We start from the raw sequence: 25,914 nt of genomic DNA, 5'->3' as shown, positions 1-25,914 counted from the left end.
ACCTTCATGAACATCACTTATTGCATTATCATTTGGGAAGAGCAAGTGGACAGAATAGCCAACTATCAGCTGAATACATAGTTCAAATGGCAAATGGGATTCAATTGCTCGCATATTATATTATTCCTTAGCAGAGTTGACTTTATGAGGAGAAAAATGCCACAAGAGAGGGATGTAAATTACTAGTCTGACATTTAAGTGGTATTTAGTTGATATTTGTGTTGGAGTAATTGAGCATTCATTATTTACATCAATTGTCGTGATTGTCATGGTTAGATTCTAGATCATTAATACTTAGTATTAGAAATTGATATATATGCAGAAGTGGCAGAAAATATATTTAGATGACTTTTAGAAATAGAATGCAATAGCTACTGTCACAAAAGGTGTTGTATTTGTATGTCTTTTTTTTTTAATAGCCAGAAAGGTTTTTTAAAAACCTACTAAATTTTAAATAAAATCACAGGGAATATATGCTCAGGTTTGCTTATTAGTTCCCAGAAAAGCAGCATTATTTATATGGCCTGCCCTAAGCTGCCTAGATTTAGAGAATAAAGGTATTGGTTTTAGCCCCAGGAGTGCATCTATCGTCTCATATAACAGGCGACATCATTATTTTACTGAGTTGTTTTCGCCAAAAATAATGATGTCGCCCGTGTTATATGAGACGATAGATCACGACAGCTGACTAAAAACAGTACCTTTATTCTCATTCTTAAGGTGGTTCTGGACCCATTTTGGAAGTGCTCTATTTATGTTTTAAACATATTAATTGAGTAGGGCAGAGAACACTGATCCATATGCCTTTTGTTTGAAGCTAATCGGACATACGGTTTTCATAATACATACATTTTAAATGTCTTTGTATTGTATTGTTTTTATCAATAATCAATACAGTTAATGAGCTAATATGACTTGAAAGTGCTCATTAATATGTAATTTTGCCAATATTTTGCTAAAATCAATGCATAAATGTTCATAACATTTTATTTAACAGAATATTGGTTTCAAACTTGGTCAAAGTGTTCCTAATGACTTCCAGATAATTTATGCATAATTAATGAGCTAGCCACCCTAATTTGCATAATTAATTAGCATTTATGCAAATTAGCTCATTAATTATGCAAATATGCAAATGAGGGGCGGCTTCACTATATAATACATTAGAACATATTAGAAACACTTTGACCAAGTTTCAGGGCAAAAGTATGCAAAATAAAAGTACCATGAACATTTATGCATTGATTTTTAGCAAAATATTGGCAAAAATTACATATTAATGAGCCTTTACAGTCCTTTTAGCTCATTAACTATATTGATTATTGACAAAAACAATAGGATACAAAGAAAATATAAATTGATGTATTATGGAAACCGTATGTCCGATTTGCTCCAAACAAAAGGCATATTGATCAGTGTACTTTACCCTACTCAATTAATCTGTTTAAAGCATGCTCAAAGCATTTTCTAATTTCTACAAAATGCATCCAATACCACCTTAATATTCAAATAGAAATATCATAAGTATTACAAATTTTAATCAAATTAAATCCTACATTTTATAAGGAACTACCTAGGGCTTAAAATCGATCAGTCCCGTTGTTGCTATGCGCCTCCGATTGGTTAAAATAGCAAGTACGCGTGTCGCGTTGATGCATACTGCGCTGACCCGTGTGATATCGTGTCATATCACACGGGTAAGAACCAATGAGATTGCAGGAACGTTCTCAAGTGTTTAAGAATGGTCCATCATGTTTGGTGATGTGTTCAGTACAACTAGTATTAGGCCAAAAAAAAAATTGTTTGGTTGCCCTTCCAAGACAACAATTTGGAGGGTCGGTAGGTCAATCCTTTTTTTTTTCATGGGCTCTTTCTCCATTTTCTCTACAGATTGAAAATTGTGCATTTTGGACTGAATTTAAATGGAAATACTTCTTGTTTTTAATCATGAATATATGCATTTAATAAATAAAATGAGTGAATAACAATTATAAAATGTCCTTGATTCTGTCCAAATTTAAGGTTTCTTCTAAAAAAGTGATTGAAAAAACACAAGATTTCTAATTTTTTGGGTCGGTCTCTGAGGGCAACCAAACATATTTTTTTAGCCTTATCAAAATGTTGTGGGTGCTTAATATGAGCCAGTTTATTGCTTGACATTTTTTAGAGTGTTTTGCCATTGCAACAGCATTTTTAAATCACGACAAAAGTTTGCCTCAGAGACAAAATATCGGGAAAATGAACAAAGCCCAAAGTAATTTGAGAGCGGAAAATCACAGCAATTTATGCAACCTTGGCCAGAATGGAAAATGCTTGCAAAAATGCCAGAATATGACAGTGACTAGATATGACATGTCACTAGGATCCATGACATGCTCATCTATCAGAGCACAGTTCTTTAACCCCAAAACATTTGCACATTTTTTGAATGATCTTTGGGTACAAAAACTCATTCTCTGCAACTTGAGGTAAAATTTTACACTTTGATTGTTAAATTGAGGTTATTGAACTATATGCCTTTGGGATGAGACCATTGTGGTTCATAGGGTGTGTTTACATTTGGTACATCCTTTGTTGGTCTGAGATAAAAACTTCAGGGCAAAAGGCCATGTACAATATAGTTTACACAGCTAGGAAGTTGATTTTTTTTTGGCATTTTAACTTTGGTTTCAATGCAAATTATACCAAAATCTTATAAACTTGCAAGAACTTGCAGGTGTGATAATGTAATATAATATAAGGGGCTGTGCAATAATTATCTGTCACCCTGGGATGGGCAAATTTCAAAATGGCCTGGCCTGCCAAAAATGTGTGCCCCTCTTTCAGCTTGCCAAAAAAACATTTCACCCCTCTCAACCTGCCAGAAATTGCCTGCCCGTCTATGTGCTGCTTGCCTGGGTAAAGATTGAGAAAAGATCATTTTATGTGTGTAGGCGTTACTGTGTGGGTGATTTGGAAGGGTTCTTGACTTTTTAAAAGTAGGCCATGATGTGTAATTTATACATCAAGGGGTTTTAAGTGCAAGAAGGCCTCATCTGCAAGAGTTGCAAGGTGTCATAGCACTAGGATCCACAACATGTTCATCTATCAGGGCACAGTTCTTTAACCCTAATACATTTGTACATTCATTGAATGACCTAAGAAAATTTGAGTACAAAAAACTCATACTCTACAACTTGAGATCAAATTTTGCACTATGATTGTTTAATTGAGGTTATTGGACTATGTCATTGGGATGAGGCTCTTGTGGTCCATAGTGTAGGTTGTGTACAATGTAGAATTGAGGTCAAATTTTGCACTATGGTTGTTTAATTGAGGTTATTGAACTGTGCCATTGGGATGAGGCCATTGTGGTCCGTAGTGTATGGACAGGAGAAATGGGTTGGGGCACTAGATGGAGCTACGATGTGCCACTCACAAAGAGTGCAAGGCTGCGAAAGTCTTACTTGAGTGTGTGAAGGATACAAATTTACTCTCGCATAACAGGTTACGGTGTGTCAAAAGAAAAAACTAATGGTTTAATACACATGTCACTTGTATGACCCACCCTAGGACCCCCGGGGGATGTGCGTCATGGTTGGGTCATTTACCAACCAATTAGTGACGCAGGGTACGGTCATTTACTCAATATGTGCGTCACAACATACCCCGAGGGGTGCGTCAGTGTCAGTCACAAGTGACACATGTATAATATAGCAATAGGTTGTGATGTGAAATACCGAGGTCAACTGGAACTTAAATAATAGTGAACAAGCCTCTGAATGTAAAATGCAGTTGTGGTGCCATGGAGGGGTGGGTTATAGGGGGAAAATGCCTTCCCCAGTCAGAGATCTTGTACCCAACTGCACCCAATAAGAAAAAAAAATGAAAATTTACAATGTTTGTTGTAATTTAGTGTCAATTTCATGATATTTGGCCCCCTGAATTCACTTTTCCCCCCAAGTTGTAACAATGACTTAAAAATGTATATCACTTGTTCATTTTGTTCATTTCAGCCACATCTCTGCTGCAAAGTCTTATCTCCTACTTAACCTCCAGTGAACGTGCCAATGTGAAAGCCGTTTATCTCCACGTCCTTGCATCCAACACGACCGCCATCAGATTCTACGAGAAACACAACTTCCGACGCCACGAGTACTTGCCGTACTACTATGCCATCAAGGGGCAACCCAAAGATGGGCTGTCTTATGTGTTGTATGTGAATGGAGGCCAACCGCCATGGACTCTAATATATCCTTTGTGTTTGCAATATGTACTGTTTAAACAAAATGGTTCAAGCATTTATTTGAGAATGAAGATCAGAAAACAGTGTTCAACTGTTACCTTTAACCTGTAACACCAGGGGGAGGAGCAGGAGGTTCATTCTTAGGCCTGTGCTAGCGTTTTTGCCGGGTTTTTTGACAGCAGATTGTCCTGCTTGCCACACTTGTTTGTATCACCTGATTTGGGTCAAATATTTTTTGTGCGTTGAAAATGGTGCAAGACTTTTTAGAAAATGTTCACTCCTTCATGCACCCTACATTGTACACCCACACCTATCCACTCATAAACACCCTCACACACACCTACCCACACCTTCGAAGTTCTATATCTTTGCCTACTCTGTCACACACATACATTTTAGCATGTGTATGTGGGTAATGGGTATACACCAGCTGTATAATAGTGTGTCAATCTCAAGTTAAGAGTATGGTAGACTTCGCAGTCGCAGATTTGAATCGAGCGTGTTTACCTAAACCATGCAGCGGAGCATATACACAGGTGTAGAAGGACGATTTGTCCGTACAATGGCGACACAACCACGTAAACGCTCCGATTCGAATCTGCCGCTGCGAAATCAAACATGGCATCATTTTCAACTTGAGATGAGACACACTGAACACATGTGAACAGTAACACAATGAAATAAAATTGTAAATTAAATTAACAAACAAGTTACCTTTAAATTTGGGTAACAATAGTTTAACCCTAACGCCCCAGTTGCTTTTTGGTGAGGGGAAGGAAAGTAGAAAGAAAGAAGAAGAGAAAACTTTACCGGGTGGGGTTTTGAAGCACCGACCCCTCGTGTGCCAGAGACGGGCCTACCTTGCCACAGGGATGTAGCTTGCCCAGCCAAGCTTTCCGTCACCATATCACTGTGTTCGTATGATGATACAATCGCATCACATGGGATACCCGCCCGTGCATATGCTGTTGGAATTGAGGTTTTTTGATGTTTGGTACGGTTAGGGTTATTGGATTATATTCAAGGGAAGGCTAGATGACCCCACAATCAATACATTTCAAATATTGCCCTTTAATATTCCATTCTGTACTGTGCACTGAGAACAGAATACAAATCTGTAGAAAATTAAGTCCACATAAGGTAGATGGGATATCCTGTAACAGGTCGTGAAAGTGTCAACCATTTCCCAACTGACTGATTTAACATGCTTGATGCCAGGCAGGCAGGCAGGAGAAACTCTTCATATCAACACACATACAAATCCCTATGCGCTGTAGTAGGAATTACGGAGATGTGTTGGAACTAGGACGAAATCATGTATCACTGTTTGTTTAGCAACTTCCTTGCAAACATTTGCATTAATTTAATCAGTTTTGTTTGCTTTTTGCGTATCATTTTGATTATTTTATAAATTTTATAAAGCCAACTATTTTGTGGCATTCATTTTCACTAATTACAGCTTATGCAATAAATACGTAGGTACCCTTGAAAATTGTCTGCCAAAAATTGCCCCACCCCTTTTTGGCTTGTCAAAAATTGCCCCCTCCCTTTATGGCGACACACAAATATAAAACTCAATCCATCTTTATTTCCATAATTACAGGGATGCAAGTTTTCCTGCTTTTGCAGGAATTCCTGCTTTCATGAAGTCCAAATTCCCACACTTTTCTTTATTTTCAGCCCAATTTGGAGGCTTTTGGCCCAGATGCACACACTTTTCAGGCTTTTTTCTTCAGGTCAGCTTGCATCCCTGATATTAATTAAAAACAAGCAAAATACATTTACACATCAACATAATATGTGACACGATCAAGGGAAATGAGTCGGATGTCGCTAATATTGATTTTGAGATATTGGCAAAGAAAATGTTAAAATTCTTTTGTTTTATATTGTTTTCAGCAATAATTATTGATAAATTGGCGTAACTTCAGAAAGCAAAGTCGTATCAATTGGGTTTTCAGTTTCTAAAAGCTCTAAATGTCCTCTTTAGAAACACATGTAAAACTCATTTTTGACCAGGGCCGACATGTGACTCATTCCCCTTGATCATGTCACATATATACAAAAAAATGAAAAGATAATTATAAATTTGCAATTTGAAAAACATTAAAATATCACAAAATTGACAAGTAGTAGACTTGTTAAGAGGTTGAACGCTGCATTTTTTAGTACAAAGGTCCCACTTGGCATGGATGTTCCTTGAGGCAAGAGAAAAAGGTTCATCCAAAGAGACACTCTGTCTCTATGCATAAAACCCTCTAATTAGCATAAATTATGCTAATTAGCACCCAAAATATGGTATTTTATAATTATTAGCCCATTTCACTTAAAAGCAGGTGAAAACAGTTGAATTTGGATTAAGTTAGGATAAGGAATTAATTTTGGGGGTTGTTTTGGGAATATGTGTCCATTCTGACCCCCAAATCCAAGATGGCTGCTGGCCGCCATCTTTAAAATACACGTTTTTACAACTTTTGAATCATATTGGCTACCAACTTGTGTGATATATCAATTTATACTAATTTGGGGCTGTAGAGCTCATTTCCGGCATTGATTTGATTAAAGGAGCTAATTTAAAGGTGTATTTATTTGCTATACAGGGTGAGTCAGAAAAAAACTGCTCTCAATCATTCCTGATTTTGTACCTTCAAAACATGCGTGGTAAATGACACACTGGTTTATTAAACAGATTGAACTATCAGTATAACTTTGGGGTCATGGTAGGAGCGTCCGAACAAATAGTTCACGCGCCCCTGGATAACCAACCAATCCTGCCACCACCAAGCGCAACTTATCATCTAGAAGCTTTCCATCATGCCCAGAATCGCCAAGGAAGTCCAAGCAGACCTTTTCTAAGGCCTGCTTTGACAGTTACATCACTGAATGTCGAAGGATTCTCTACCGTCAATCAAAATATCATCAGCGGATTGTGCAACAATCTCCACTGTGATGTCCTGTGCCTACAGGGAACCCATAGAGGAGCGACTAACCACCGCCCAACCATACCTGGTATGGTCCTTGCCGTTGAGAGACCACATCGTCAATGAAGTCCTCAATGTTGAGCTCAGTAATGTAACAATAACATCAGTCTACAAGCCACCAGTAGAAGACTTCAAGCTCCCTCTCTTCACTTCTAACACTGACACCAAACCATGTATCTTCATCGGCGATTTCAACAGCCACAGCACTCAATGGGGTTACAAAGAAACCAACAACGATGGAGCTGCAGTTGAGGAATGGATAGACAAACACCAGCTGAGCCTTATTCACGATTCCAAACTTCCTCCTTCGTTCCATAGTGCCCGTTGGAAGAGCGGATACAACCCTGATCTAGCTATTGTCACTAACAACATCTCGGACATGTGTAAGAAGATTGTATTGGATCCAGTTCCCCAAACACAACACCGGCCAATTGGTATCCCCGTTAATACCGTAATCTCACCAAACATAGTGCCTTTTCAGCGACGCTTCAATTACAAGAAAGCAGACTGGAACGGATTCACAAAAGAGCTAGACCAGAAGGTGAAGAGAATTACTCCAACTCCAGATAACTATGACACCTTTGCCCAACTAGTTTCCAAGACTGCTCGTAGACATATACCAAGAGGCTGCAGGGTGGAATACATACCAGGCCAGAATATGTAACCATGTTTGAAGCTGATCCTTTCGCCGAGGAAACAACAGCAAAGGGTGCGACAGTTATGGAATCCATCTCCAAAGAGCGTGATAAGACCTGGCATACCATCATAGAGTCAGCAGACATGACCCGCAACAGCAAGAAGGCATGGTCCACCATCCTCAAACTTCAAGGTGACCCTACAAAAGCCCCACAGCAGCCCAAAGTCACACCCAACCAGGTTGCCCACCAACTGCTCCTGAATGGAAAAAGAGGCAAGAAACATAAGACCAAATTAGACCGCAAGAAATACAGCGGAGACCAAGGCTTCACCAAGCCCTTTACTATGCAGGAGCTGGAAGCAAGATTCGCCAAACTCCAACCAGGGAAAGCAATTGGCCTTGACAACATCGCAACTGAGCAGCCCCTTACGAAAATGCAAGCAATGAAAAATGTGTGCGGAAGCATGCAGCACGCATGCGGCAGTGTGCAGCACACGTGCAGATGTGTGCAGATGTGTGCAGCATGCAAGCAAGGCCTGCTGGTAGCGTGTTCATGTGTGCGAACCAGCTGAGTGCATGCAGGCACCGCACACAAATATCCACCGCGCACACAATTTGCTTGCAGAACCTGCGTGCAGACTACCAATCTGTACGCAAATTACGTGCAGACTACACTTGTGTGCGGACTGTAGGACTGCATGCAAATTGCACGCATCTTGCATGCAGCACGCATATTGCTGCATGCATGCAGGATTTCCAGATCACAAAGTTAGAATGCTGCACGCATACAGGGTTTCCAGAAGCAGTAAAGGTAAAATGCTGCATGCATGCAGGATTTTCAATGACTAATTCACCTTTACACAACTGACATCAAGTCACAATTTGGCAATGATCTAGAAGTGAAAATATTTAAATGTTTACAATGAATAAATAAGTTAGCCTTGGACCAAAATTTTCTAAGTATTTAACCTTCAGACCAAGATTTTTGGCAGACCAAGAGGGGAGGGGGGGCAAGCAATTTTGGCAGGCCAACAGGGGGGGGGCAAGCATTTTTGGCAGGTCTAGAGGGAGGGCAAGCAAATTCTTGTTTCGATAGTTGGCATTTCAACTTTGGGCCAATGTTGGAATGCCATTCCTGTTTTGATAGTTGGCATTGAAACACTGGCCCAATGTTGGAATGCCATTCCTGTTTCGATAGTTGGCATTGCAACATTAGGCCGATGTTGGAATGTCATTCCTGTTTCGCAAGTCAATAGTAGGCATTGCATCATTGGCCCAATGTTGGAATGCCATTTCTTTTTTTTTTTTTGGCATTGCAACATTGGTCCGATGTTGGTATGCCATTCATGAATCAACAGTTAATTGGCACTGCAAAAAATCAAAACAAAATTCAACATTTTTATAGTGAATGTTATCAAATATACGCATCCGCACGCTACCAACTGCACGCGTGCTGCATGCGGTGCGGCACGCGTGCTGCTTGCATGCTGCATGCGTTCAAAAACTGCGTGCCATTTTTGTAGACTTTGGTCCAGAGGCAAAGAAATGGCTCTTACAGCTCTACAACACCTGTCGTCGTAGCCACAGACTCCCTAAGATCCGGAAGAAGTCTCACATCATCGGTCTGCTGAAGCCAGGGAAAGATCCATCCATCCCAAAGAGTTATCGACCAATATCGCTTCTCAGCCATACCTACAAGCTATTGAACGCCTCCTGCTCAACAGACTGGCACCTGTGGTAGACGAGCACCTCATCCCAGAACAAGCAGGTTTCCGTCCTGGCAAATCAACAACAAGCCAAGTTCTCAACCTTACCCAGCACATTGAGGATGGATTTGAGGATGAATTCGTAACTGGAGTTGTTTTCGTCGACCTCTCAGCAGCTTGCGATACCGTCAATCATAGATGTCTCCTCAGCAAAATCCTGGAGCTAACCAAAGATATCCACCTGACGGAGCTCATCGAATGCATGCTTGACAACAGGATGTTCTTTGTTCAGCTTGGAGACAAGAAGAGCCGGTGGCGAATACTCAGGAACGGACTACCCCAAGGCAGTGTTCTCGCACCTCTCCTGTTCAATATATACACCAATGATCAACCGAGAAGTGAAGACACCCAACGCTTCATATATGCAGATGATTTTGGCATCAGTGCACAACACACCGACTTCACTGTTGTGGAACAGAGACTCTCCAAAGTCACTGGATGAGCTCACGCCATACTATGAGGAAAACTACCTCCGTGCCAACCCATCCAAGACACAGGTGTGTGCTTTCCACCTCCATAACCGTGAAGCTAAGCGTCAACTGAAGATGACCTGGTCTGGAACCACACTAGAGCACTGTGAAACACCCGTATATCTGGGAGTCACTCTCGACCGTACACTCCCATACAAGATACAAGAGCCACATTGAGAAGAAAAGGAGCAAAGTTTGTTCACGAAATTTTGAACAAGCTCACAGGATCCAGATGGGGAGCCCGACCAGACACTCTCAGATCAACAGCCTTGGCTTTATGCTACTCTAGTGCTGAATATGCCTGCCCAGTGTGGGTGGACCCAGCACTCAACTCATGCTGTCGACTTATCACTGGCTGCCTCCGATCAACACCAACCGAGAGTATCTACACCTTAGCTGCTATAGCCCCTCCAGATGTACGCCGACAAATGACCAGCATGCAAGAGCGTGAGCGTCAGACCACTGATATGAAGCACCCTATGTTTAACCAGACTGCTGCACCCAAACGCCTTAGATCCAGAGGAAGCTTCCTAAGCAAAGTTCATCCTCTTGGGACAGTCTCCAAGGAAGCGGAAAGACTCACCCTGTGGAAAGAGAGATCTCCCAATTCACCAGCTATGGGACTACAACCCAGTGAGCAGCTACCACATGGAGCTGATTCCACATGGCCTGAGTGGCGGTGACTCGACAGACTAAGATCAGGGGTCGGAAGGTGCAATGTCGCTTTGCAGAAATGGGGATACCTACCAGAAGGACAAAACCCTACCTGTGAGTGTGGAACGGTTCCACAGACTATGGAACACCTGTTGGTCTGTCCACAGATGGGGCAACATTGCACACATGAGGCCGGGACATGAGGACCTAGCTGAATTCAACGATTCTGCTCGTCACTGCGTCAGCTATTGGCTCGGGCGCATTTGACCCTGCGCTTGGACATGCTAAGAAGAAATATGACTGCATAGTCCAATAAAAAGTGACTATTTCAGGTTCAAAGGTCCACTTTTAGGAACTGAACATGACTGCGTGTGTGCAGATTAACCGGCCATTTTGGATTGTCAAAATGGCGCCATATTGGTATTTAAAAATGGTAAACATTGGTTTTCATTACAAGTGAATCCTAGACTTCAAAAAAAGCAAAATATAGAAAATCCCCACAATTGCCAACGACCAAAATTTTGGTGACGCACTGAACCAAACTATATATTCAAACATAAGTTGGATGATTATCCATCTACAATATTGTCAAAGACTGGTACATTGGAATTTACATTTAAAAAAACCACTGTGCCCTTTTCAAATGACTTCCTATCTTATAAACAGTACCAGAAATGAGTTTCCCACCCCCATGTTAGTATAAATTGATATGCCACACAAGTCTGTAGCTCAATTAGACCCTCCCTCGGGTCCATGGAGAACGACTGGTAATGTAGATTACATAGCATTAAAAATCAACCCAATACATGTACCCTCCCAGTCTGTAAGCAATTTGACTTCCAGTTCCCACAAAATGCTGGGAGTTCACTTTTACGGATTTGGAGTCACGCAATCTTTCTATATACCACGTCCATGTTTTCACTACATTAACGTTTGTGTAGCGACTAAAACAAAGATATTGTATCCGACCAATCAACGCAGCTTGGCAGCGCGGGGATATTTGAAAAGGCTTCCCTAGCTAAATAATGTGCAAACATTTGCAAACCGCACGCGATAATATACGCAATAGGCCTATGGACAATAGGCCCAAGTCTGAGTCGAGTGGTTGCCTTTTATTATTGCGCGTACCATGGGTCTATCAGATGCGTGCCACTTGAGCTCAATACCTCTCAGTTGTTGACAAGCAATGACAAGTGTCCCATCCGATCTTGCGTTACATCCCGCGGCATAGCTTTGTGCTACCATATTTGAATTGAAACTGGGGCAGGGCTTTCGTAATTGACATCAGAATCACCGGGCTTCGTTGAACGAATATTTGGAAGTGAAATCTCTAACACTTCGGAACAGTCTCGGCGTGGGGAGCGGTCACTGAATTTTAGCGTTCAATATAGGAGGTGTGATCAGTGTAGTGGCATCAATTTGAGCTAATTTGTGTAGAGAGAGGAATTGGTTTTGGGCTGTGTATTTAGAATCGGGGGTGAAGGACTATGGCATATTTTGGTAGGCTATTATGTAATTATGTATCGTTCCATTATCCAGGCCGGACCGAGACTGTGGGACAGTCTATAGCTCAATTGGTTCAAAAGTTGTAAAAACGCATATTTTAAAGATGGCGGCCAGCGGCCATCTTGGATTTGGGGGTCAGAATGCATTTGGACACATATTCCCAAAATTGTCCCTAAAATTAATTCCTTATCCTACATTAATCCAAATTCAACTGTTTACACATGTTTTTAAGTGAAATGGGCTAAAAGTTAGAAAATACCATATTTTGGGTGCTAATTAGCATAATTTATGCTAATTAGGGGGTTTTATGCATAGATACAGAGTGTCTCTTTGGATGAATCTTTTCCTTTTGCCCCAAGGAACATTCATGCCAAGTGGGACCTTTGTACTAAAAAATGCAGCGTTCGCCCCATTTTCACCCCTTAACAAGTCTACTAAAGACTCATGAAATAAAGTTGCTTTGTAAAACCGTGATTCATATGCAGAGCTCGACAGATAGACAGAGCCTTACATTATTATTATTATTATTATTATTTATTCTTTCTTTATTGAGGGTAATACTGCTTCAGTGACAAGCACTGCTTTTCAAGCAGGCCCTCATTGTATACATGTTATAGCAACAAAATATATTACAATACACAATATTTACACAAATAGCATACATAATATACTAGTATTACAAATAAGTACAATGGTATCATCAAATACAAGAAAATTATAAATACCATGATTCAAAATACAGAAATACAATAATTATATTTATACAAAAAATAAGCAAGCAAATGAACAAAATGTAGATAAAGACAGGCCTAAATTTCTTTAATTTTTGACTGAAATTGGCCTAAAGTCATATTTTCCATCTGCGCTCTTACTGTCGGTGGCAAAAGAATTCCATGCATAGGCTGCCCTGACGTGAAAAGTACGTTGACCTGAATTTGATTTAAATTTTGGAACAATCAATGTATTAGAAGTATGATTTCTAGTTATATGATTATGGTTATCATGAACAAAATCAAATTGAGAAGATAAGTATGATGGATATTCGTTCTTTAAACATTTGAAAACAGTCATTAATAGAGTATTATGCCATCTTTGATCAAGTTTAACCCACTGCAATGTATTCATTAAATCATTAGTTGGTGTCCTTATATCTGCTGAGAGAATTATTCTAGCTAAATTATTATGAAGTACCTGAAGCCTATTATGGTACTCTACACTAAAATTTGACCAGACCATGCTGCCATAATCAAAGTGGGGAATAACAAGAGCATTTGATAACATTACAGTGGTTTTATATGGAAGGAAATATTTTATCGTTTTATTATACCAGTTCTTTTGGAAATAGTTTTACTAACATTATCAACGTGAGCTGACCAAGACATCTTGCTATCAAATTTTACACCTAGATATTTAAACTCATCTACTCTTTCAATATCATTGTTGTTATATAATAAATGTACATTGTTGAACTTTTCAAGCATTTTGTTTGTACCAAAGATCATAAACTTAGTCTTTTCAACATTTAAAGTGAGTTTGTTTACTTTGAACCATTCAGCTACCCTACTTAGACATGACTCCATTTGAATTTTAAGATCAGATTCATTTAGCTTTACACATTAAAGAGGTATCATCAGCATACATTACAGTTTTACATTCAGACACAGCATTAGGTAAACAGTTAACAAAAATGATAAACAGTAAAGGACCTAAAATTGAGCCCTGAGGAATACCAATATCAATTGGCCTAAAGTCAGAAAGAGTTGAGTTAACATTAACAGTTTGTTCTCTGTTGTTTAAGTATGATTTAATATTAGAGTGGCTTACTATCAAAGCTGATTATAGGATATCATTTCCTAATCGAAATATATTTTGATTTGTATGCACGTTCAGAGGATGCAATAAGGTGTCACATTGATCTGACCTTTCTTGTAACCACTTAAATGCTTAGCTGCAGCTGGGGAATCTATGGGTGGATGCAAGTCTAGCCCTACTATAGGGCCTTTTAAACACACTATATCCGAGAACCGCTAAAACCAACTAACCGCTCCATTCTGGGGAATTAGCAGTCTGGGTTTAGCAGTTCTCTGGATATAACCAGGTTTTATGATATAGCATGGTTATGGACCACTACAGTCAAAAGGCCCTATACTAGAGTATTCCAGAAAAGGGGCAATAAAAGAAAAATGTGGAATTTAGAAACAAATCTGGAATTGGGTAATAATTCAGTGCTGAATGCCATGACAAGCACATGGCTGTTCAAAGGGTCGGGTTGATGTTCAGGATGGTTACCTACTTACATCCCTATAGATGGATATGAGTAAAGTAATGAATAATAATATTGCTTTCAAGCTAATGACATGGGTTATACTTCCCATTAGTTCCAAAGAAATACGGCTAATAATGTAGGGTTTCTCTCCCGCTTCATCATTTTCCATTTTTTGTATTCTATATTTAGTCTATGGTTTTCAACCTAATTAGCGCCTTGTGTGCATCGATCATTTACCAATCACTACCATCTGACTGAACCTTTTATTTGAAAATTTATTTATAATTCATAATTTATCAGTTTGCAAAACTAAAATAATTCATGCCATTACCAGTGCCAACATTGAAATGTATGAATTGGAATTGGTAGTGCCAATTCCAAAAAAGAAAAAAAAAGAAAAAGAAAAAAAAGAAAGAAAAAATATTTAAATGTATTTTGTGGAGATGGAATATTTTGCACAGAGCTATTGTCTGTTCAGTTAGTTGTAAACAGGGTCTTAGCTAGAAATTGAGGGTTGCCCTTCATTTGAATAAAATTGCCTGTCCTAATTTGACCTTTAAAACATTTACCAGACATCTATAGCCCATTGGGGGTTCAAAGAGTTCAAATGTATGCTGATATGGCCTTGTTCTACAAATTGGGTCTACTAAAAAGGTCAATTAGCTTCTCAAAACATACAATTTATAATATAGCATCTGTCAAAGGCATTAATTTTGCCCGTCCCAGGAGCAAACTGGGCGTCTAAAATGACGGCCAGATGGGTGGCTAGCTAAGACCCTGGTTGTATTAGGTTGATGGAACAACATGCTGTGTGAAAGTGAAATATGCCTAAATGCCTATGTACAATAATATTGTACGAAGAGGCAAGTAAAAAGTCTACGAAGAGGCAAGTAAAAATTCAGTAGCTCTTGGAATAATTTTACAAGAGTGAAATGAAAATCATGGATTTTACTGTAGAAACCAATGGTGGCTCTCACCAACCCCTGGTCATTTTGATAGCCGGTCCTACCCCGGGTAAGGTGCTGATTTTAAAAATATTACCAATTTGCTCATGATATGCATGCCCCAGTTTGTAGAGCTCTAACCGGATAACTGCAAAAAAAAAAGTTGATCAAAGATTATTTGGACGAAAAAATAGTGTGTATTTCGAACTGACATATCTCGGTAACAAGTCTGAAAAAAACCACCCCAGCATCATATTAAAAGTCGCTGTTGCTTTGGAAACTGTGCGAACCCAACCTCTATATCATCTTTTATGAAAAAATTATCACTGTGCAATACATCATCATACATATACATCCCTTAGTAGCGCAAAGTGATTGAGTGTGAAATTCATACGAATAAATTAGGACTCAACCGATGTTTGACATAGATAACAGAAATGACGGTATTATGACTATTAAGTGATTTCCATGGCGACTTCAACCCAGTGTAAACAGAGCAAAAACTTGAAAATTACATGTAAATTGTGTTCTAGTGGCACACAGGGGTTATCACAATGCAGCTGTTTGTTTTGCCCATTGGAAAGAATCCAATCCATATAACCATGATAACATACTAATGTGAATAGTCAGAAACTTGGCACCAGGTCTCATCAAAATCTATTAAAGAGTAGATCTCTACCACAATAATGCAGCAAATAATAAAGCAAATAAGGTTTGTTTGGAAATGCAAAACTTATCCCTTTTGTCAAAGACTACTCGCGATTTAGGGGGACACAAGCCGTGAGACACAAACCGCAAAGCCCCACGAATAGCGAAAGCGGCGACTATGGTTTCAAGAGTGTGTGTTTCCCAGTTGTTTATCTCCCTATGAGTAATATAGGTACACGGTCTGTAGCACAGACTATTTGTAAGTAAGCGCTTAAAGCAAGATAGTAACATTCCCTGAGGAGGATACCTTCAAGTTTTTTCAAAATTCAAAAAATTTTTTTTCAAAATTCTGATATTTACACAATCATGACAATGTGTACTTTATGGGACTTTCAGGGACTGTTCAATGTTTACGCCTGGGGAGTGGGATTTTTGACAAAAAAAATTGACAAAAATGCTGCATTCCCCCGTGCGTCTGCTCAAAATTTTAGATTCCTACCTTGTTTACCCTGTTTTCTTCATTTAAGTAAAAAAACCAGATTCTTCCCAAGACCCTAAAATTTGGATTTCCGCCTTACAACCTCAACTCCCACCCCGGCATCCATATTGAACGGTCCTTAACATACTCTGCAAATGTCAAGGCTCTCCAATTATTTGTGACAAAACCTGAGATTTTTAATAAGACGGAACATGTTGTTAAATCCATACGATCGATTTAGTTGAACTTGTGTATCGCTGAATGTCTTGTATAAATCATTGATGTATAAATGGATGCCCATTCTTTATTTAGACGTTTATGCATGAATCTATGGAATGCTTATTTATTACATCGACCTCATGAACGACCGATGCATTGGCGATGTAGGCGCTGCAATGAAATAGCAATTTTTTTGTTTTACCCCATTTGCTCGGCACAAAATTAAAAAGGGACATAGTGCAACTAACAATTTTATGACAATGCTACAATATTGCTTTTAATAGGGCAGCTTGTTCATCAAAAGCTATTAAAGTGTGGTGGATCTCAACCACATGATAATGTTGCAAGCAGGGGTAGCGTTTTAAAGGGTCTTGGGGTCCAGGACTCCTTGATTTGGCAGGTCCCTGTGATTTGGACCCCTTAATTTTGTACGTCTGTGTAGAATTGGATGCCTGGACCCCTTTATTTGCCAATTTGGACCCCTGGACTCAGCTGGTCACCGCTAACCCTGGTTGCAAGTCCAGTTTGTTTTAAGAATTTGAAATAACCTGTATGCTGATGAGCATGGAAGATGTGACCTGCTTGTCCACAGGAACTTAGGGGCAGTCGGTTCACGTACACACTCACTCAGTCACACATGCAATCAGGGATATAACCTGTATTATGGTGTGCTGGCTTCGTGCCTGTGTTGACACTGCATTACACAACAGTGTTGCCAATGTCAACACTGATGTGCCCAATTGGGTGATTTTGAGCAAAGAATTTTGCATTATTTAAGGGATCTAAAATGAGCGTTTATTGCGTTTCGACAGTATTTTTTGTGGGACATGAGAGCATCTCAGACCTATCGAATTGCATTCTGAATACGAAGCATGTCTTTCTGATATCAAATAATTTTCATTTTTTGAAAATCACAATATAATACAAATGTTATGACAAATTATAAAAATTTGATATTTTTCAAATTTTGATATATAACAGTCCTCAAGTAAATTATATAAATCTAATGACATATTCTTAAAGTGTATGTAGCAGGAGGAAAAGCCGACGGTCAATTGAAAATTTTGACCTTTCATATTGAAGATATGGATTTTTTCCCAAAAAGACCTAATTTTTTGGGTGTTTTGGGAAAAAAATCCATATCTTCAATACGAAAGGTCAAAATTTCAATTGATCGTCGACTTTTCATCCCACCAACATACACTTTAAGTATAAATCATCAGATTTATAAAGTTTACTTCAAGTACTGTTAAATATCAAAAATATCAATTTTAATGATTTGCCATAAAATGTGTATTAAATTGCAATTTCAAAAAATCAAAATTATTTGATATCAGAATGACATTCTTCGTATTCAGAATGCAATCGATATGTCTGATGTGCTCTAATGTCCCACAATAAATACTGTCCAAACGTTTCATACCCCAGCCCTTAAGGGCAGAGTAATGGGAGAGAACGTGGACCTTTTCAAGCTTCATTATTTTCTGAATTGTATGTCCAAAGTATATAAAACTATACATTTTTGGAAAGGAAATGAGTCAAGGAATCCCATGGTGACGTCAGATTTGTTCAAAAATCTCAAGTTTTTGAAAAAATCACAAAAATTCACTTTTACCTCATTTTTTTGTGACAACTTAGAAAAAAATCCGTTCGAGTAAAAAAAAATCAGTTAGCTTTTCATGAAGAAGAGACATGAACTTAGGGAAGGTTTTTTATTTTTTGAAATTCGTCTCTTTTTTGAAATATTGAAAAAAACATGTGAAAAAAGCCATTTTGTCACTCTATTAAGCTAAAAATTGCACATAATGGTGTATATTTTTGTTTAAAACAAATATTTAAAAAAAATGAAAAAACCTTCCCTAGACTTTGATGTACTCTAAAGGATAGTGCAAAAAGTTTACCCTTTGCTTGCATATTTTTCGAGTTATCTTGTCACAAAAATCGCGCAATATTGTCAAAAGTGAACTCTGAGAAATCGCCGTTTTAGTAAAAAAATGTCAAAATTATGCACAAAAGCGTCCTTAAATTTTAAAGCGGTAAGACTTTCACACTTGTAAAAGCTGTATCTGGTGCATGGTCTAAATATGCATCTTTTTGCACCAATGAATCTATAATCTCTGCTTTCAGTGCGCCAAAATTCAAAATAATTAAAAAATCTAAGTGGCATTTTGACTGCAATTTTTTGTTTTGTTTACACCACATTTGCTGGCGTTAACAACATACCGAATGCGCCTTGACTACGTTGGACATACGGCGCAGAGTTGCGTTGGCGTCACGCGAGCGAATCATGTGTGAATCACAATATTTCGCATTCACGCATTTCTGACTCATTATTTCCCGCCAATTTACTAAGCTGTCTTGAACCATGTGACTTTTTAGAGTTGAAAAGAGTGAAATAAATCAAGCAAAAATACGAATAAATATAAGCAAGTTGTATTTTATCAGTTTCAAGTGAAAGAATACATCTTAGTGTTGATAAATATCAAAAAATCTCAAATTCGGTCGTGGACGAATGTGTCTTCCATTACTCTGGCCTTAAGATCAAGCTAATAAATTGCTCTTTTCTATTGCAGAATTATGATTTTAATATAAATATTTGGGGTAATATAAGCCCTGACAAAGGAAAATACATGTAGCATGTAGCAAAAGACAACTGATGTGGCATGACACAATAAATTCAAAACTTTATGCTTCTTTGTCCAATTTAATTGGGAATTTAATTTTTTTTTGGGGGGGCACGACTTTGGAAGTGGAGGGATGTGAGGACAGCAGTCCAAAACTAGGGGTCTTTTGGTGAGAGTCTAAACAATAAAAAGGGGGTCTTTTGGTGAGAAGGCCCTAAAAGGGGGTCTTTTGGTGAGACAAACCTTTCCATGAGACTGGGAAAAATCTTGGGTCAAAATATAAAAGTTGATACAAAATTCATCAACATTTGAAATTTTTTTGTTGAAAAATGTCATCAAAATTTGAACAAAAAAGTAAACAAAAATAATGAAAAAAGGGTCATTCAATGAGAAATTTCATTTTGTCTCAAATTCTTGAAAAGAGGGGATTTTAGGTGACAAAAAACCAAAAAAGCGGTTATTGGGTGAGAGGGAGTTCAGTAAAACAAAAAAAGGGTCATTGGGTAAGAGGGAGTTAAAAACATAGGAGTCAAAGTGGCCGCACATCCTCGCCACCCATTTTTAGTGAGGCTGTTATGGCAAATTGACCGTAAGACTGTAAGATGCTTTTATTTAGCAACACTGGCTCTCCTTGTTAAAAAAAGGGGAAATTGAAAGAGCTAAATGCAAACATGCTAGTACATGTAACAAGGCATATAGTTTACTTGAATCAGGGACTGCAGTCCAGTTTGATCTGTAAAACACTGTAAATTGAAAGCAGTTTTATTTTCTGTTCAATATATAATAATTCATTTTCTATTCTTGTCCAGAGGATTTTCATGACTTGATGATGGGAGGATCGCAGGGTGTTTTTTTTTCTTCAATGTAAAATTAACATTGTTAGTAGTCTTTGGTCTTTTCCAATAGTGCTTTTCTTTTTGTTTTCAAATGTGAGATTCTGAGGGATAAACCCCTTGAGTACCACAAAAAGATTTGGAAGTGATCCTTTTTCTCTGATAAATTCATTCAGCTGTGTAAAAGTACCTAAAGAATTCTCAATTCTTAAAATTTTTGAAAAATCTGATAAATCCCAGAAATTGAAGTGGGAGGGGACAAGAATTTAATTTTTTATGATATGTTTCAAAAAGCGAAAGACAAGATTGGTCAAAATTGTTAAATTATTTTCTGAATAAACGCAGGTGCTGTATGGCTAGTATTTTACAAAGAAATTCAATTTGAGACTTTATTTATAGGATTCACAGAAATCTTAATGAAGGGTTTTCCCCTTCCATTTATTTGAATAGCCTGAGAGATCTTGTTAAATCAAGTGTTCATTCTATATTGGAATGATTTCCTGAAAATTGAAGACACAAAGTTTGATTTGAACTTAATTTGCCCAGGTGTGCATGTGATGTGTGTTGTATTTGTTATTTATTTGTTTGTCCATCCATTTATCTGTTTGTTCATGCATTCATTCATTTCAGCATAGTATCAAATTATCATACTAATTTAATCCGAGTAGTCTATTACCAGGGGCAAGGAAGAGGGTTTTTAGTGTGCAAAATTGGTTCCATTTTTGCTTAAAAACTTTATTGCATATTACAATTTAAGAATCTATTCAATACTTCATCTTGTTATTTACCTTAACAGCTATGTCCACAGATTATATGAAGCACATGGGCTCTTACATTTCCAGAATACAGCCATGTACATTACCCCAAGCAATGGCAAGACACACCAGGAACTTATTTGCCGGACGCCGTAACTGGCTACCCAGTGTCAGCCTCCCCAATGTCAATGTCAATATGAACATCCTATCACGCATTAGGGGCCAAAGTTCAAGTGAAGGCTCGGGTGATGAGGAAGATCCCGAGCAGAGAGACGACGAACACGAACACGACGATATCGGGGCATCGTCAAACTCAGTTGCAATACCATGTAGGGACGATGCCGAATCATGGGACACAGTGTCGGAAGTGTATTGCACAGGTCGTCCTAGAAACTGGTTGCCAAGTATGCCTAGTATGAACCTGAATTTGTTGGCTCGTTTCCGCGGCCATCAAGGAAGCGAAAATGGCAACGGTGATAATAGTAGAGAACCAAGTAATGGGACAACTATCTATAGTAATGGGACAACGTCCTATAAAGATGGGGGCTGTATACCAACAATATCAGAGCAAGAGGACGACCATACATTATAAAATAAGTGCCATTTACTGAGGTAGAAATTTGTTGTTCGTTGACAACTTGATATTGTCGATTGAGCACAAATTTGATTCCTGTGATTCAGTGGTGAAGTTTTTTTTACACAACTCAAAATATATGCGACAACTTTTATATTCCTCAGTTACAGATTACATTGAGTAAGGAAGTGAAGATGTAACAGCTCATGAATGCAAGTTGTGCCATGTTATTGTTTGAAGCTATGCCAGTGCATCGGTAAAAAGTGCAGTAATCTACAATAAGTAATTGTAGCATCATCTCAGAAGAAGATTTCCAGATGTGGAATGTTTCCTCACAGTGGATTCCGCCATTTGATGTGCCAGCCAGTTCAGGAAATTATGTGTATGCTTATATGATGGAAGTGGAAGGTGATTGCAGTTGATTGTGTTTGTGCCAGATACATAACATCATGGTTTTTGCATAGTGATGATTATCAGATTACTATAAACGGTCCCTATTTAACTCGTGAAGCATCCTACATGAATGCGATGCACCGAGCATGGGCAGAGACAATGACAAAAAAATTATAATGTCGCCCTCTAGTTATTATAATACAAAAGGAATGGTTTATAGTAATGTGTGATTCGTCACTATGCTGTGATCATGATGATATGTCAGTGAGCTGATCACTGCTGGTGATTTAGGAAAAGCCAGCTTAGTGTGATGAGTGATACTTGTGGGTGTACACTAATCCGACAAGCCAAGTGATGATCGGAATTTATTTTCGCCATTACTGAGGGCCATCTGCACCAAACTGGTGTTGTAACTGCCCAATTGGGTGGAAAAATGCTACTTCCAAAATCAATTTTATATTTTATTGCATTGTAAACTTTCAGCATCCTTTTGTCACACATGTGATGGAATACAGTTTAAAATTCCCGCAAAGCCTGCATCATTTCGCATTACAGGGGAGATGGCCCTTTCAACGGCTGCCATTGAGGTGTAGGAATGCGTGGAATCAGATTTGTATATAAACAAGAAGTAATCCATTGATGCTGCATGAAGAAAACAGGACAGAGTGCAGTGTATTGGAAGTGCCTAAACCAAGCACAGTCTTCAAAGCAAGTGATGATGAATTCAGAGATTGGTAATGAGTGTATAAAAAATATTATGAAGGGTCGTAGATGAGCTTATGAACACTACATCTGAGGTACGTCTCTAAATGACCAGTTGCAAGGTCCAAAGACCAATCTTCATGTATGTGAGCAAAGATACCTTATACTTTCAGATCTCCTAAAACCATCTTGAATTTGTTATATACCATATTGAATTTTGAGTTTTGCAGCAGGTGTAGGGTTGCTGATACAGTTGGCTATTCCAGTTGAAATCATTACACCCCCTATGGAAGACATGACCTCTATCTCCCACACAGAGGGTGTAGATTTCAAATGGAGTCACTCATAACCCCATACAAAATTCACACTCCCAGTGTGGAAGATTATTATAGGTCTTCCATTTAGGGGTGTATGGATTTCAACTAGCCATTTTCTGTTAAAATTTAACGCTGGTGTAGGTCAGTATCAAATGTGGTACGACTATAATAAATTATTGCTACCAGAAACGTTTGCCACTAGCTGACATGAGTGCCCAATTTACCACATAAAAAGAATCATGGTTGGTGAGCGAATGAGCTAAGTGTCCATGTTCGTAGCTTTTTATTACATGATTCAAGCAGCCAATCAGAAGCCCACTTCTGTGTTTATGCTATGTAAATGTTTAAGTGGCAACAAAGGGCCAAAATTTTCTGATAGCATGTGTAGAATGGTAGCAAACTTGCAATTTATTGACAGGGTTAAATTTGAGTCAGAATCTTGTAAAAATAATTCTGTTGATCCCATGTTCAGAGTATACACAGTAAGTAATTTTCAAGAATCAAATGATTCCTGCAAACTCATTTGCAAGAATAAAGATTCAATCACTGTGTCATGAAATACTAACCCTGTCTTATAAACTCATTGATAAACTTATTGTGAGAGGAGTATTTTGAAGGAACAAGAACAAAGAATCTTACACTTGAGTTTACAATCCACATTTGTATTGCGAAGGTGTACACAATGTTATATAATGAGGCACATTGTCATAGAACAAGTTTTGCTGTAGCGTTATGCTGGTTTCATACTTTCTGCCGCTTGCCGCTGAGCAGCATGACGCTTCATCATGCCGCTTGTACTTTTCTGCTAATGGAGCGGCATGCCGCTGAGAGGCAGCGGTGTGACTCTGAAAGTCAATGTTGCCACTCTGCACCACTCCAAAATCATATTTTGTTCTCATACATGTACGTCAGAGCGGCACCGCTCCAAGTTGACTTGAATTCAGTGCGACTGTGCAGCGAAGCAAAATCGTTGTCAGAGCGGCAAAGTGGCAAGCGGCAGGAAAGTATGAAACCAGCACTTGTGACTAGTTGAGTTCCCAAGGAACTAATATTGCTGGTTTTGACTTTTAACGTGGTTGTAGTTGACAGATGAATTTGGTTGGTAGTTAATAAGTGATTTTGCAGTAGGTCTTTTCCTAGGGCTAGATTTCAGTAATATGTAATCAGTAATTCAGTAAGATGTATCACAGACTGTGCCATCATGTCTTTATAAGCATGTTTATAGTGGAAGCAGATGTACAGTATTTTGGCGTATAAATTATATGCGCCACAAATTGTCTGCAAACTCCTCACTATAAACACCAGTACATATAGTCTCGGTCCCTGTCAGCTTGTGCTCCTTCATCATTGGATGCTTAATGACAAAGGGGTACAAGCCGGTGGGAATGAGACTAATATGATAATAATGTACTCAAAACTCGACCTGTACGGTATATTTACTCTATGCTGTGCCTGCATAAACAGAATATGTGAAATAGGGTATAATACGTGACACAATCTGGTCCATGGAGGCCAAAGGAGGCAAATTTGAAATTGAGATAAAGGAAAAAATATGGAGTTTAATGAAATATATAAGAAAATAGACATCACAAATCTTCATAACTTAGAACCAAGAATGCTAGACTTTTGGTGTTTTTGGTATATTATAGCTTTATGTTTGTATAAGGTAAACATTATAGTAAATCAATTGTCAAAAATGCCTGCTTTGGCCTCCATGGACCAGATTGTGTCACATATAGTTGATTCATGCAAAAACATTCTTGAAGCGCAAGCCAACATATATTGTAAGCTGTTGATTTCCTCTGTTGTGTTCCAACTGACCAACATCCCATCATCAAGATGCAATTTAGACAATAGTAACTGCGCACCACTGAGGGAAGAAACACCAGGCCAGTTATCGATGTGCGTAATTTGAAACAAGTTGCCTATGCAGATGTCATGGTGTCTCACTATGACCACGCTAGCATGTGTGTTAATCATCAATCAAACAATCTTATTGGATGCAGGGCCTAGATTTCGACAAAAATCACAGAACCGATTCTCGTAATGATTCTCATAAGATTCGGTTGCGAGAATCAACTTCTCTCGTTGTATCATACAGTAAGTGCAGTGACTATGATGGATTTTGATTCTTGCAAACCAAGACGAAATCTAGGCCCTGGAATGGCATCTTATGAAGGGTTATGAATGACACTTATTTGTATGATATTATTAAAAAGAAATGATAATTATTATACAGGTGGCAGCTATTGTACATCTGTGCATGTATGATGTTCCTGTACTTACACAATACTCTGGCTGGGTATAGCTGCCTTTCACATTATGTTAATTGGTGGAGGAATACTCAACAATTGGCAGAATTTGCAATGAAATTTGAAGAAGAATTTTTTTTGATATTTTGTTACCATATTAACTGTTCTTGAGATAACGGTCTGTATCATATATCATTATGTCAAAAATTATGCAACATATAAATTATAGATTACATTGTTGTTACTGATCAGAATCTACTGAAGTGGCACTGGACACAGGAATGTTTGAAAATAGTGGTTTAATTTGTACATGTAGTCCTAGCAATGAATGATTGAATTTAACCTTATGATATGGATTATTTCTTGTTGCTTTGGAATGAAGAACCCAGTTCATTGGTGAAAATTTTATCACTTACAATGTAGTCAGGAGTGGAACATTGTTTTTACCCATTTTCAATAGTGTAATAAGCCAAGTAATTAAAAATAGAATGTCACATTCCAAAAGGGCAAAATATATGGTCATCAACCTATAGGTAAATACTTGGCCAAGCTCATACGTACCTGTTGTATCCATGTAGCATACTAAGTGTGTACATAGTATAAGGCACATGCATGCAATCTTCTGGACTGTGTTATACGCATGTATGTCTACCCCGAGTTGCGAGCATGC

At 38.4% G+C, this 25,914-nt stretch overlaps 1 protein-coding gene across 1 annotated transcript in view; it reads left to right on the top strand.

The window, feature by feature from the left end:
• Positions 1-24,574, top strand: part of LOC140144182 (N-alpha-acetyltransferase 60-like) — a 47,360-nt gene extending 22,786 nt beyond the window's left edge. Inside the window, exons 5-6 of the mRNA XM_072166007.1 lie at positions 3,996-4,230; positions 21,058-24,574. Of these exons, the coding sequence (XP_072022108.1) occupies positions 3,996-4,230; positions 21,058-21,598 (776 nt within the window). The 3' untranslated portion in view covers positions 21,599-24,574. The remainder of the gene's footprint in view (positions 1-3,995; positions 4,231-21,057) is intronic.
• The last annotated feature ends 1,340 nt before the right edge of the window (positions 24,575-25,914 follow it).

This window comes from Amphiura filiformis, unplaced genomic scaffold, assembly GCF_039555335.1.
Source record: "Amphiura filiformis unplaced genomic scaffold, Afil_fr2py scaffold_44, whole genome shotgun sequence".
Lineage (NCBI taxonomy): Eukaryota > Metazoa > Echinodermata > Ophiuroidea > Amphilepidida > Amphiuridae > Amphiura > Amphiura filiformis.
The sequence above is the reverse complement of the archived record's forward strand: the minus strand, read 5'-3'. Positions and strand labels throughout refer to the sequence as shown.